Below are 13,296 nucleotides of genomic sequence, written 5' to 3' on the forward strand. Positions count from 1 at the left end.
CATGGATGCCCACTCTCCCTCCACAGCACCCTTTCCTGCACAGTGCTGGCAGGGCAGGTCTCGGGGCCCCAGGCTGCTATGCAAGTGACGCGTAAAGAACACATAATCACTTGGCAACTGTGGTGGAGCTCAGGCTCCGTTAAGGGATACCCAGGCTCTATCTCTCTTGCCCACTCCCTGCCTTATCTTATAACTCACCCTGTACAAGCCTGGTGCACACAGGAGGACGGAGGAGGCTCGGTGGACACTTAGAGAGACAGAGAAGACAACAGGGGACAGTTGGTGGTGCGGTGACCACCGGGGGCTGACCTGGGGCTCGGGCATGGTCCGTTCAGCAACATTGGGCTTGAAGGACTGGGCAGGGTAGTAGACGAGGAAACACATGCTGAGCGCCGTGAGACCCTCATCTGAGCACTTGTTCACGTCGGCCCCACAGTCCAGGAGAAGGTTGACAATGTCGTTGTGGCAGTGAGTCTGGAGGGAGATGAGGCGGGACTCAGGAGGATGCGCCTGGGAAGGGTCACTGGACGTCCTGATGCCCTCATGAGGCCACCCCATGGCAGGGCAGGAACCGGTGCTCATTCAGGAGCTTAGCAAAGGGACAAGTGTGGGACAGAGGAATGGAATGGGCACTCTGCCCCAAACCCTTCTCCACAAGACCATAAGTGTCACACTCAGCTGAGGGGGTTTCTGCTGAACGGTGAGGCAGAGGTATGGACACATCAGTATCCCCATGTACCTCAGCTCTGCTCCTGCAGAGGGGGCCACAGAGGGCCACCCACATGTGTGACCCTTACAGCTAAGCTCCTGCGGGCACCAGCCAGGAGAGTTGGGGACTTACAGCAGCCGCAGCGAGCACAGTGTAGCCTTTTGCGTCCGCCACGTCGGCACTAGCAAAGTTGTCCTTCAGGATCCCACAAATCCAGTCGTGGTTCCCTTCCTCAGCCTTTAGGATCATCTCCGTGGAAAGCCGCTCTTTGGGCCCGCAGAGTGCAAAGCCACTGCGCTTCCCCTCCAGGATGGCGCCCATGTTCCAGCTGGTGTGAGCCGGCTTGTTCCTGGCAACACAACAACTTTCAGTGGTCCTAGACCAGGTTCTGCACCTCCCACGAGAAAGGGTCCAGCTGGGCCACCTCCCTCCAATGCCTCCCCTTCTTGTGGCTCAGCCCCCCACTGTTCACTCCTCAGGCATCCTGAGTGCTGGCAGCTGCACCCCCAGCTGCTCATGATCCACTAGGTTGCACATGGCGGTGTGGACATGCCACCTGGACGTCAAGATGCTTGGGCTACATGTCTGTCCCAGCAGGAATGTGCTGGCTGCGAGTACACCCATGCATCTCTCATTCATCTGGGTCACTGGGTGTTTGCTAAGAAATGGGCTGTAACAGCAAAGGTGCTGGGTAGGAAGGAGGCCAACATACATGTGGGTCCAGTCTCAGTACCAACACCCACATTCCACCCTCTGCTCGTACACTTTTGTCTGAGTAGACAACACGCATATCTCATGGCTTACCACACAACACTGATGCCTCCTGGTGTGTACACAACCTCTTTTCACAATAGAGAACCTGTGCATTACAGTTGCTTCTGTACCTAACAGTCTTCTGCCTACACAGTGCTGGCAGGGCAGGTCTCGGGGCCCCAGGCTGCTATGCAAGTGACGAGTAAAGAACACATATCACTTGGCATCTGTGGTGGAGCTCAGGGTCTCTTGGGGGATGCCCAGGCTCTATCTCTCTTGCCCACTCCCTGCCTTATCTTGTAACTCACCCTGTACAAGCCTGGTCCACACAGGAAGACCAGTTGTAACTGTCAACAATTACAAGCCCAGTTGATGTTTGCATGATGGATGGATGGATGGTTGGGTAGGTTGATGTATGCTGCATGAGTGAATTGATGGATGAATGGGTGGGTGAGTGGATGAATGGACGGGTGGGTGGGAAGATGGATGAATGGGTAGGTGGGAGGGTGGATGGATGGGCGGGTGGATGAATAGATGGATGAGTGGGTGGGTGGATGAATGGGTGCTGCATTGGTGGATTGATAAAGATGAATGGATGGGTGGGTAGGTGGATGCATGAATAGATTTATGGATGGATAGATGGGTAGGTGAGTGAATGAATGGGTAGGTAGGTGGGTAGATGAATGGATGGTTGGATGAATGGATGTTGCATGGGTGGGTGGGTGGATGAATGGGTAGGTAGATGGGTAGATGAAAGGATGGCTAGATGAATGGATGTTCCATGGGTGGATTGATGGATGAAGGGGTGGGTGGGTGGATGAATGTTGCATGAGTATACTGATGGATGAATGGATGGAAAGGTGGGTGAGTGGGTGAATTAATGGGTAGGTGGGTGGATAGACAAATGGATGGCTGGATGAATGGATGTTGCAAGGGTGAACTGATGGATGACTGGACTGGTAGGTGGGTGGACAAATGGGTAGGTGGGTGGGTAGATGAATGGATGGCTGTATGAATGGATATTGCATGCATGAATTGATGGATGAATGGATAGGTAAGTGGGTGGATGAATGAGTAGGTGTGTGGGTGGACTGATAGATGAATGGATGGGTGGGTGGGTGAATGGGTAGGTGGGTGGATAGATGAATGGATGGCTGGATGAATGGATGCTGCATGGGTGTATTGATGGATGACTGAATGGGTGGGTGGGTGGATGAATGGGCAGGTGGGTGGGTAGATGAATGGATGGCTGGATGAATGGATATTGCATGCATGAACTGACGGATGAATGGATGGGTGTGTGGGTAGATGAACAGATGCTTGAATGAATGGATGTTGCATGGGTGGATTGGATGGTAGGTGGGTGGGTGATTGGGTGGGTGGATGGATTGATAAATGAAAAAGCAGCCACTTATTCTCAGAAAATATGCATTCTGAAAGTTTAGTGACATCTGAGGTCAATATTTAGGAAAGGAATTAAAGTGTTCTTGAACATTTTAACTTCTAAAAATTAAACACTTCGGCCGGGCACAGTGGCTCACACCTATAATCCCAACACTTTGGGAGGCCAAGGAGGGTGGACCATGAGGTTAGGAGTTCAAGACCAGCCTGGCCAATATGGTGAAAGTCCATCTCTACTAAAAATACAAAAATTACCTGGATGTGGCGGTGGGCGCCTGTAATCCCAGCTACTCCGGAGGCTGAGGCAAAGAACTGCTTGAACCCAGTAGCCGGAGGTTGCAGTGAACCAAGATTGCACCACTGCACTCCAGCCTGGGTGACAGAGTGAGACTCTGTGCCCCCCCACCAAAAAAATTAAACACTTTTCCTTAGGTGGTGGCTGACTTTCCTGGGGCGCTGGGTAGGGTAGGAGGGTTTTTGGAAGACCAACAGAGCAGAGCATCTTTTCATGCCATCCTTGGACAAGTCGAAGGCCTGGCTGGGCCCCAACACCACTACTGCCCTGTGCGCCCACCCTTGGCTCTCAGGCAGATCCCTTACCACCACATAACAGTAACAACAAACCCTGCTCTCCATGCCAACCCTGAGAGGAGACTTGGCCCATGGAACACCTAGGCGCTGACGCAATCATCGGGGCAGGGCACTAGCTACGGCCTGCACAAGGGGAAATGCACAGGGCCCAGGGCCAGGACTCACCTGCAGCTCCATGGACTCAGAAGCTTCTCCCCAGCCACATCTGCCCCAGGTTCCACACCAGCCTTGGGACTCCCCTGGCTGCATGCTCACTAATCCACCTCCTGATCACTCCTGTCCCCAAGAGTGGGCAGGTGGGATCCTGAGACCCTCATTCCCCTGCACAGACGTCCAGGGCCCCAGGGCCCAGCCTGTCTCCCAGCTCGAGCCAGCAGGGGCTTTCCCTCCCTTCATTATGGCCCACATCAGTCACTTAATGGGAGGAGCGTGTTTAGGTTACCCTGAGGGAGCACCCTCAGTGGCAGCTGGCTGGGGGCCTCAGGAACCTGCCTCGGGGCAGCCTGCACAGTGCAGGGCCCTGGGGGAGGAGCAGTAGCAGACTGGTCACCTGAACTTGTAAGTTTGCTTCTGGATTTTGATCAACAAAGGGGTCTCATTGATTATGAACCAGGGTTCTCCATCGTCAACGAACGGAGGAATTTCATTGAGGAAGATGCAGGTGTCCAGCTCTTTGCGGAAAGAGCTTGTCATGGGCAGGTGGTCACAGTCAGTCGAGTAGACATACGTTTCTGGAGGCAGCATTAGGTTGTCATTCAGAAGAAACCGCTTATACTCATAGAAAAAGGGGTCCTGTTCCTCCTGCAGTCCCCACTCTGTTTGCTCCTCTTCTGAGAGGCTGATCCTGGCAGGGCTGTAGGTGAGGAAGCCAGAGAACTCAGGGTAGCTGAGGAGGGAGAAGCCACTGGGGATCTGGGTGCACAGCTTGATGAGTTGCTCCCGGAACCACAGCCCCACGTCCTGGCTGCCGTCAGGGTAGGTCTCAACGCCTGGCCCAAACCGCTGGTCCGCTTTGTACAGCCCCTGCCAAGGAAGTGCAATAGGCCGAGGAGAGATGGCACGACCCAGCTGCATGCTGTGATCAGGCTTGTAACATCAAAAGAAATCCCAAAAAAGAAAACTTTCCCAAGAAATGCATGCATTCACCCAGTCAACATCTCTGGAGGCTTAGGCTGTGCTGCCCAGGGGCTGAGGCGGACCAGCTCTCCCGAGGGACAGGAAGGAGGGCACTCCAGAGAGCACATGGAGGGGCAAGGGGGCGGCCAGGGAGGTCTCGGTGGCCTCTGAGGTGAGGACATGATGGAGGTCTCATGGTGAAAGCATGTCAGAGACGCCAGGTGTGGGTTCAATTCAGGGAACCCAGCCCAAACACCCTGACACGCTGGGGCAGCAGTGGGTGGGGACGAAGTGTGCAGGCAGCAGGTCAGGTATGATCCAAGAAGCAGCAGGAGGAGGAGGAGGAGACAGAGCAAAGGAAGAGGAGGAAGGAGGCAAGAGCAGGAGAGGAGGCCAAAGGGAAGAGGGGAGGAGGGGAGGAGGAAAGGGAAGGAGAAAGAGGGGGACAGAGGAAGAAAGGGAGCCAATCCTCGCTTCCGGGAACCCAGCATCTCCCAGGCCTTTGCATGTGGGCAGTGGAGACCACAGTGCAGGAGAGGAAGAAGGCATCCAGGAGGGCCTCACAAAACAACCAGTGAGGGGCCACTGCCAGGAGCCCAGGGCAGGGAGCACAGTCAGGGGCCTGCTGCCCAGGGGAGGCGTGTCTTCCTGAGATGGCATTGAAGGATGCCTGGAGGGCACAGTGGGCAGAGGAGACAGCACAGGAAAAGGCACTGAGGCCTGCAACAGTGGGTGGCAGGGATGCTTCCCCCCCTGGGGCCCGCATTTTCATCTATGAAACTCCCATCTCGTCTCCACCTGATGTAGTTGGGATCTGTGTCCCCACCCAAATCTCATGTCAAATTGTAATCCCCAGTGTTGCAGGTGGGGCCTGGTGGGAGGTGACTGTATCACAGGGGTGGCTCCTTCATGAATGGTTTAGCCCCATCCCCTTGGTGCTGCCCTCATGATAGGGCATTCTCGCGAGATCCGCTTGTTTAAAAACATGAGGCATCTCCATCCCCACTTGCTCCTGCTCCCACCACATGATGTGCCTGCTCCCCGTTCACCTTCCACCATGACTGGAAGCTTCCTGCGGCCATCCCAGCCATGCTTCCTGTACAGCCTGCAGAACCATGAGCCAATTACACCTCTTTTCTTTATAAATTACCCAGCCTCAGGTATTTCTTTGCAGCAACGTGAGAACGGCCTAATACACCACCCATACAACACACCCGCCTGAGCATCTCCAGCTGCAACCCCAGGCTGGGCGCTTGGGGATGTGCGGCTTCATGAGGCCCCTGCCCACCGGCAGCTTGCAGCCTGGAAGAAGGGGTAGAAAATGAAATGAAGGAAAGCGTGCTCAGGCTGGTTTTGCTCTGCAAGGGAGCTGGGCAGTGGGACTGTTTCCAGAAGAGCCTTTGGGGTGGCTCAGTGGGGTGGAGGTGGAGAGAAGTGATAGGTGAGGTTGGGCCATGGGCGGGTACCTGGCAGGTCTGGAGGGCCTGGTGGGCATAGCAAGGGGGCTGCACATTCATCCCAGGAGCTTCAGAGAGCCCCTGAGGAGGCGTAAGTCACTGGATCAGGTGGGCCAGGAAAAACTTGGGGGTAGAGCAAGAAAAGGGGGCCACGGGCAAGGAGGCAGCAGCAAGAAAAGAGTCCCCATGATTAGTGTTGAGGTCAAGGGGGCTACAACCTGGACCCCGTGGTTCTGCTTCTGGGACCCCTCGTTGTCCTGTGATCTTGCCCTGTCGCCATTTGCTTTGTGACATTGTATTACCTTGTGAAGTATGTGATCTCTGTGACCACACCCTATTCGTGCACTCCCTCCCCTTTTGAAAATCAGTAATAAAAACTTGCTGGTTTTACGGCTCGGGGAGCATCACGGATCCTGCCGACATGTGATGTCTCCCCCGGACACCCAGCTTTAATTTCTCTCTCTTGTGCTCTTTCCCTTTATTTCTCAACCCAGCCGAGACACTCAGGAAATAGAAAAGAACCCACGTTAAACATCGGGAGCGGGTTCTCCCGATATCTCATGGCAGCCTGAGGAATGTGAGGTTGGCTAAAGTGATGAGGCCCAGAGAGACCAGCAAGAGGCCTCAGTCAGGCCCCCACCCTGACCCTGCAGCCAAGCCCAGGGTAACCGTTTCAAGGCATTTTGTTTTTCCTTTCTTTACCTATAGTTTCCAGATTTGCTGATAAGTTACCCAAAATGTTATCACAAGTTCCACAATGTGACCCTCACCTATTGTCTTCACGTATGTAGGATTTCTGATACAAAAAACAACATCCAGTCAATAGCTCCTGTGATTTTAATGAACCAATGTAAATTCTTGGTAGATAACTTAAGAACTTCCCCTTCTTTTTTCCTTTAAAACTTCACTTGTAACGGCTGCTAATTGGAGCATGTATTCAGGGCAACTTTAATTTATTTCTCTCTGGCTGCAGTCCTCAAACCTTGCAGTCCTCGAAACTCTACTTACATTAAATCTTGCCTCAGTCTCTTCTTTTAGGTTGACAACAGCCACTTGGTTAAGCAGTCACCACATGACCCCACAGTCCCACTCCCAAGTATCTACCCAAGTGACACGGAGACCTATGCTTCATGCTGACATGTACAAAAATGACTAAATGTATATGTCTATAATGGTGTTAAACCAAGTTCAGCCTAAAGTTGCCTCCTTACATATTTCAGTTTGGCGGAAAGGTTTTTCTGCACATCATGAACTATAACAAGAGGAGGTGTAAACTGATCATAGCCCACACCTGCACCAATCACTGAGTTTTGGCCAATCAAATGTAGCCACTGTTCAAACCACGTTCAAATAAGGCAAACACTGAGCTGCAACCAATGCAGCTGTTTCTGTACCTCACTTTTGTTTTCTGTATTCCACCTTCCTTTTGCTGTCTATACATTTTCCTCCACCACGTGGCTGTGCTGGAGTCTCTCTGAATCTGCTGTCATTCTGGGGGCTGCCCGATTCATGAATCATTCATTGCTCAATTAAACTCCTTTAAATTTAATTTGGCTTAAGTTTTTAACAATGCGATTATTCATAATTGCCAAACGCTGGAAACAACTCAAACGTCCTTCATCAGGAGAATAAACTATGGTAGCTCCACACAATGAAAATGTGTTAAGCAATAAAAAGGAACAAATTCCCGGAACAAAGAGATGAATCTCAAATGCACGATGCTAAATGTCAGACGCCAGACTCAAAAGGCTGCACATTGTGTGATTTCACTGCAGACAAAAAATAAGATCCCAAACCCCCTGAACAGACTGAATGGACCCCCTCTTGGCCAAGGGGACCCCAGAAAAACCTGAAAAACTGCATGCTTGGCCATAGCAGGAAGGAAAGTCACACATACCTTGCTATAACCCCTCCCTTTTGGAGTTTAGACACAATTGACCAGCACTAATGATAAAATAGAGACAAGAAGGCTGACAAAACAGACGCTTTATGGCAATAAGATACTCAATTATAAACAGAACCTAAGGCTAAGCATGGCAAGGCCACTGCTGCGGGAAGTCAGGGACCCTGAACAGAGAGACCAGCTGAAGCCACAGCAGAACATAAATTGTGAGGATTTCATGGACATTTATTAGTTCCTCAAATTAATACTTTTATAATTTCTTACACCTGTCTTTACTGCAATCTCTGAACATAAAGTGAAGATTTCATGGACACTTACCACTTCCCCAATCAATACCTTTGTGATTTCCTATGCCTGTCTTTACTTTAATCTCTTAATCCCATCATCTTCGTAAACTGAGGAGGATGAATGTCACCTCAGGACCCTGTGATGATTGCATTAACTGCACAAATTGTTTGTAGGGTATGTGTGTTTGAACAATATGAAATCTGGGCATCTTGAAAAAAGAACAGGATAACAGCGATGTTCAGGGAACAAGGGAGTTAACCTTGAACTGACTGCCGGTGAGCCGGATGGAACAGAGTCATATTTCTCGTCTTTCAAATGCAAATAGGAGAAATATCCCTGAATTCTTTTCCTCAGCAAGGAACATCCCTGAGAAAGAGAATGCACCCTGAGAGTAGGTCTATAGACGGCCCCCTTAAGGTGACCGCCTTTTACGGTTCAAGCTGAAGGGATGAAATAAGCCCCGGTCTCCTGTAGTGCTCCCAGGCTTATTAGGACGAGGAAATTCCTACCTAATAAATTCTGGTCGGACAGGTTGTCTGCTCTCAAACCCTGCCTGCTCTCAAACCCTGATAAGATGTTATCAATAACAATGAGTGTCCGAAACTTCATTAGCAATTTTAATTTCGCCCCATCCTGTGGTCCTGTGATCTTGCCCTGCCTTCACTTGCTTCGTGATATTTTATAACCTTGTGAAGTATGTGCTCTCTGTGACCCACACCCTATTCATGCACTCCCTCCCCTTTTGAAAATCGCTGATAAAAACTTGCTGGTTTTTACATGTGATGTCTCCCCCAGACACTCAGCTTTAAAATTTCTATCTCTTGTACTCTTCCCCTTTATTTCTCAAACCAGCCGAGATGCTTAGGGAATAGAAAAGAACCCATGATAAATATCGGGGGTGGGGTTTTCCCCAATAGGCCACACCTGCAGACCATCAATCTCGCTACGTAGCATCCTTAACTTAAAACGTTGTGCTGACTCCTAGTTTTAGAAAGAGCCTTTAACCAACTGCAAATTACAGAGTCCCTGAATCCACCTATAACCTGTAAGCCTCCTCTTCCAGACATGCCACCTTTTTGGACCTAACCCATGTGTGTTTTCCACGTATTGATTTAGGTATTTGCTGTAGTTCTTGTCTCCCTTAAACATATAAGACTAATCTGATGCCTCAGGTACACTGTCAGGACTCCTTGAGATCCTGTTTCCACCAGCCAGGGTCATGAAACTGACCCAACAGTCCCATAGGCAGTTTTTAGGATAAACACAGAAATTGACCCTTCTGGTCTTAAAGCTTGAAACTTTATATGCTTCTTTCCTCAGGAAAGGAACCCCAGACCTCTCAAAAAGTATCAAAGAACTGAAACTCACCAAATCACTGCATCCAATGAGACTCCAGGCCCTCATTCATTCACCACAATTGCTTCCTTACCCCTCCAGAGTTCCTGTTTTCTTATCCATTGTTACATTTCTTCCCTGCTATCTAAACCCCTAGTTCTAGTCAGTCATGGAGATGGATTTGAGACTGAGCCCCAGTCTCCTCGGCTGCAGCACCCGATTAAAGCCTTCTTCTTTTGCAATACTCCTGGTCTCAGTGACTGGCTTTCTGTGGGGTGAGCAGCAGGACCTAGACTGAACCTGTGGCATTTTGGTAACAGATTTTGGTTCCCTGACAGGGAATGCATTGCTCGTGGATCAGCTGCTGAAGGCCTGAAGTCTTAGAAACCCTCCTAAACAGACGCCAGCCCAATTTTGGCTGGAGGTGAGTATCCGTCTCTTTCTGGACCCTCTGCTACCAGCTCCAGAAGCATTCCTGATTGCCTCAGAAGCACTGTCTTTGAAATCTGACATCTGCATCAAGATAGGTGAGTGTCCTTTGTGGGCCCAAACAGCAGGATCTGCCCCTCTCAATTTGGGACATTTTTAAAGGAAATTCCATTTGTGGTTCAACAAGCCCAACTGACCAAGAGAGGAAAGCACCACAACTGTTTCAGTATGGATACTCCTGGGAGCTTGTTTGTAACTGTGTGTTGTGTGTGTGTCTGGGAAAGTGAGTATCCTTTGTGAGTGCCAGACAGCAGGATCAGCTCTTCTTAATTTGGGAAATTCCAAAGGAATTTTTGTTTGCAGAGTGACCAAGCCCAATCGATGAAGAGAGGAAGCACCCCGACTGTTTCAGTTGGGACACTCTTGGGGCTGCTTTCTTGCTGCAGCAGTTGGATTGTCTTTTGGTGATTGTTTGTATGTGTGCCACAGGAAATTAAAATTCAGAAAACTGATAATCTTTTGTAATACTGTTTGGCCCCAATATTCTTTGGAATTCAGTTTACTGTTCAATGGGAAAGCAAGATGGAGTTCCGTGTGGCTTTTATGTTGTTTTGTTTTGTTTTGAGACGGAGTCTTGCTCTGTCACCCAGACTGGAGTGCAGTGGTGCCATCTCAGCTCACCACAAGCTCTGCCCCCCAGGGTTCACGCCATTCTCCTGCCTCAGCCTCTCGAGTAGCTGGGACTACAGGTGCCCGCCACCACACCCAGCAATTTTTTGTATTTTTAGTAGAGATGGGGTTTCACCATGTTAGCCAGGATTATCTCAATCTCCTGTCCTTGTGATCCGCCCACCTCGGCCTCCCAACGTGCTGGGATTACAGGCATGAGCCACCACACTGGACCTAAGCAGGACTGGGCCGGATTAGTCTGTTTCAGGTGATGTTCTTCTGGGTTGCTGTTTGGCCCAAGTGCTCTTTGGAGTCTGGGGAGGTATGGCCTTTAAAAATCAAACTGCTGACCAGGCACAGTGGCTCACGCCTGTAATCCCAGCACTTTGGGAGGCCAAGGTGGGTGGATCACCTGAGGTCAGGAGTTCGAGACCAGCCTGGCCAACATGGCGAAACCCCACCTACTAAAAATACAAAAATTAGGTGGGCATAGTGGCATTCACCTGTAATCCCAGCTACTCAGGAGGCTGAGGCAGGAGAATTGCTGGAACCCAGGGGCAGAGGCTGCAGTGAGCCAAAACTGTGCCACTGCACTCCAGCCTTGGTGACAGCAAGACTCCACCTCAGAAGAAAAAAAAAAGGGGGCCAGGCACAGTGGCTTATGCCTGTAATCCCAGCACTTTGTGAAGTCAAGGCAGGTGGATTACAAGATCAGGAGTTCAAGACTAGCCTGGCCAAGATGGCAAAACCCCATCTCTACTAAAAATACAAAAATTAGCTGGGCGTGGTGGCAGGCACCTTGTAATCTCAGCAACTCTGGAGGCCGAGGCAGAGAATTGTTTGAACCTGGGAGGTGGAGGTTGCAGTGAGCTGATATCATGCCACTGCACTCCAGCCTGGGCAACAGAGCGAGACTCCGTCTTAAAAAAAAAAACAATCAAACTGCCATGGAAACTGCTTTACCCAAAAGTTTGGTCCACAGCCTTCATTGGATTACCTATTGAGGCTAACAAAGTTCAGCCATGTAAACAAATTTGTAGACCGGTGAGTTTGTATTGCTATCTCATGGCAAGAGTTCAAAGGTAAAAACTATTGAATCTGTGTCTGTGTGTGTGTGTCTGTGTGTGTGTGTACAAAGGTAAAAACTATTGAATCTGTGTCTCTCTGTGTGTGTGTGTGTGTGTGTGTGTGTACATGTCTAGATGTGTTTATATATATATACACTTCTTATATGTTGAGTCTACCAAGTTGGTTTATAAAAAAAAAAAAGAGCACTCATAAATTAAGTAAGTCCAAGCAATTTTCAACTCATAAATTAAGTAAATTATTTAATTAGGTAAATTATTTACTTGGTTTTCAATTTCATTAATTAAGTAAATAAGTCCAAGCAGTTTTCACGAGACTTAAGTAAATCTTCACTAAACAAACTGGCTTTGAAATTATAGGTAAAATAGGCTGGGTGCAGTGGCTCACACCTGTAATCCCAGCACTTTAGGAGGCCGAGATGGGCGGATCACAAGGTCAGGAGATTGAGACCATCCCAGCTAACACAGTGAAACCCTGTCTCTACTAAAAATACAAAAAAAAAAAAAAAAAAAAATTAGCCGGGTGTGGTGGTGAGTGCCTGTAGTCCCAGCTACTCAGGAGGCTGAGGCAGGAGAATGGTGTGAACCCAGGAGGCGGAGTTTGCAGTGAGCCGAGATCATGCCACTGCACTCCAGCCTGGGCAACAGACCGAGACTCTGTCTCAAAAAAAAAAAAAAGAAAAGAAAAGAAAAGAAATTACAGATAAAATAAAAATAGAAGTATCTTCAGAATTGTCAGCATATATTTTTATCTGGGTTTTATATTTGTCTTTGCTAGATATTTTGAGATATCAGGGTTTGGCACAGAGGTTATAAAACTATAAACCCAGCCAAAACAAAATTATCTTTCTGTGAATTTTTTGATAAGTATGACTAATTTAATGTTGTTGCTTTAATGAAAGCAGCTGAGTCTTCTGAGTTATTGGTGAAAATACCCATGTAGTTAACTTTAAGGTTCTTATTTAGATGAATACCTAATATTCACAGGTTATAAAATGGTTAACAAGGAAATAAATGATACATAAAAATCTAGATAAACTGCTAAAAATAAAATGTATTTATATACATTATGTAAGTGCTATAGGTGAACTTTTTGTGTAATTTAAAACCTTGTAATTATTTTTCATGTTCATTAGATACCCAAGTCATTTCCAATTAAGAAGAGGTTATGGTATGGGGAAATATGTTTCTAAAAATTGTGGAACTGTTATCTATAAAATGCTAATATCTGATAGTTTAGGATTTCTTGCTTCCTAGGGTTTCACTAAAATGTAAGGTTACTAAGAATAAAAATTATAGTTAATTATAATTCTGTATATAAAATATACCAAAGAAGATGTACTCTTAGTGAGAAAAAGAAGAATTTTGTCCAACTCAAAAGTTATCTAAAGGTTAATTCAAATTATAGACTTAAAAGGTTATTTATGAAACAAAGTAGAAAGGAACCAGTAAGTAGGGAAGAGAGATGTGAAGAAAGTTACGGATATGAAGATGTATTTTTTTTTTAAGGAAGGTTATAAAGAAAAAATAATTTTTCACAAGAAAGAAATCTTGTACGGT

The 13,296-nt window shown here is 48.3% G+C and overlaps 1 protein-coding gene across 48 annotated transcripts in view; it reads right to left on the reverse strand.

Moving 5' to 3' along the window:
- Positions 1–13,296, reverse strand: part of ANKMY1 (ankyrin repeat and MYND domain containing 1) — a 93,750-nt gene that overhangs the window by 66,828 nt on the left and 13,626 nt on the right. For 40 of the 48 annotated variants that reach the window (XR_012421644.1, XR_012421643.1, XR_006691217.3 and 37 more), the window contains 3 exons: positions 4,005–4,477; positions 842–1,058; positions 310–474 (listed from right to left, as the gene is read on the reverse strand). Coding sequence is in view for 37 of the 48 variants with exons in the window: in XM_074010681.1 (XP_073866782.1) it covers positions 310–474; positions 842–1,058; positions 4,005–4,477 (855 nt within the window). In the remaining 11 variants the exon portion in view is untranslated. Of the gene's footprint in view, positions 1–309; positions 475–841; positions 1,059–3,619; positions 4,478–13,296 lie in introns of all 48 variants that reach the window. The other 8 variants (XR_012421645.1, XR_012421646.1, XM_074010690.1 and 5 more) reach the window with 1 other exon arrangement.

The sequence above is a fragment of the Macaca fascicularis genome, chromosome 12, assembly GCF_037993035.2.
Source record: "Macaca fascicularis isolate 582-1 chromosome 12, T2T-MFA8v1.1".
In the NCBI taxonomy this organism is placed as follows: Eukaryota; Metazoa; Chordata; class Mammalia; order Primates; family Cercopithecidae; genus Macaca; species Macaca fascicularis.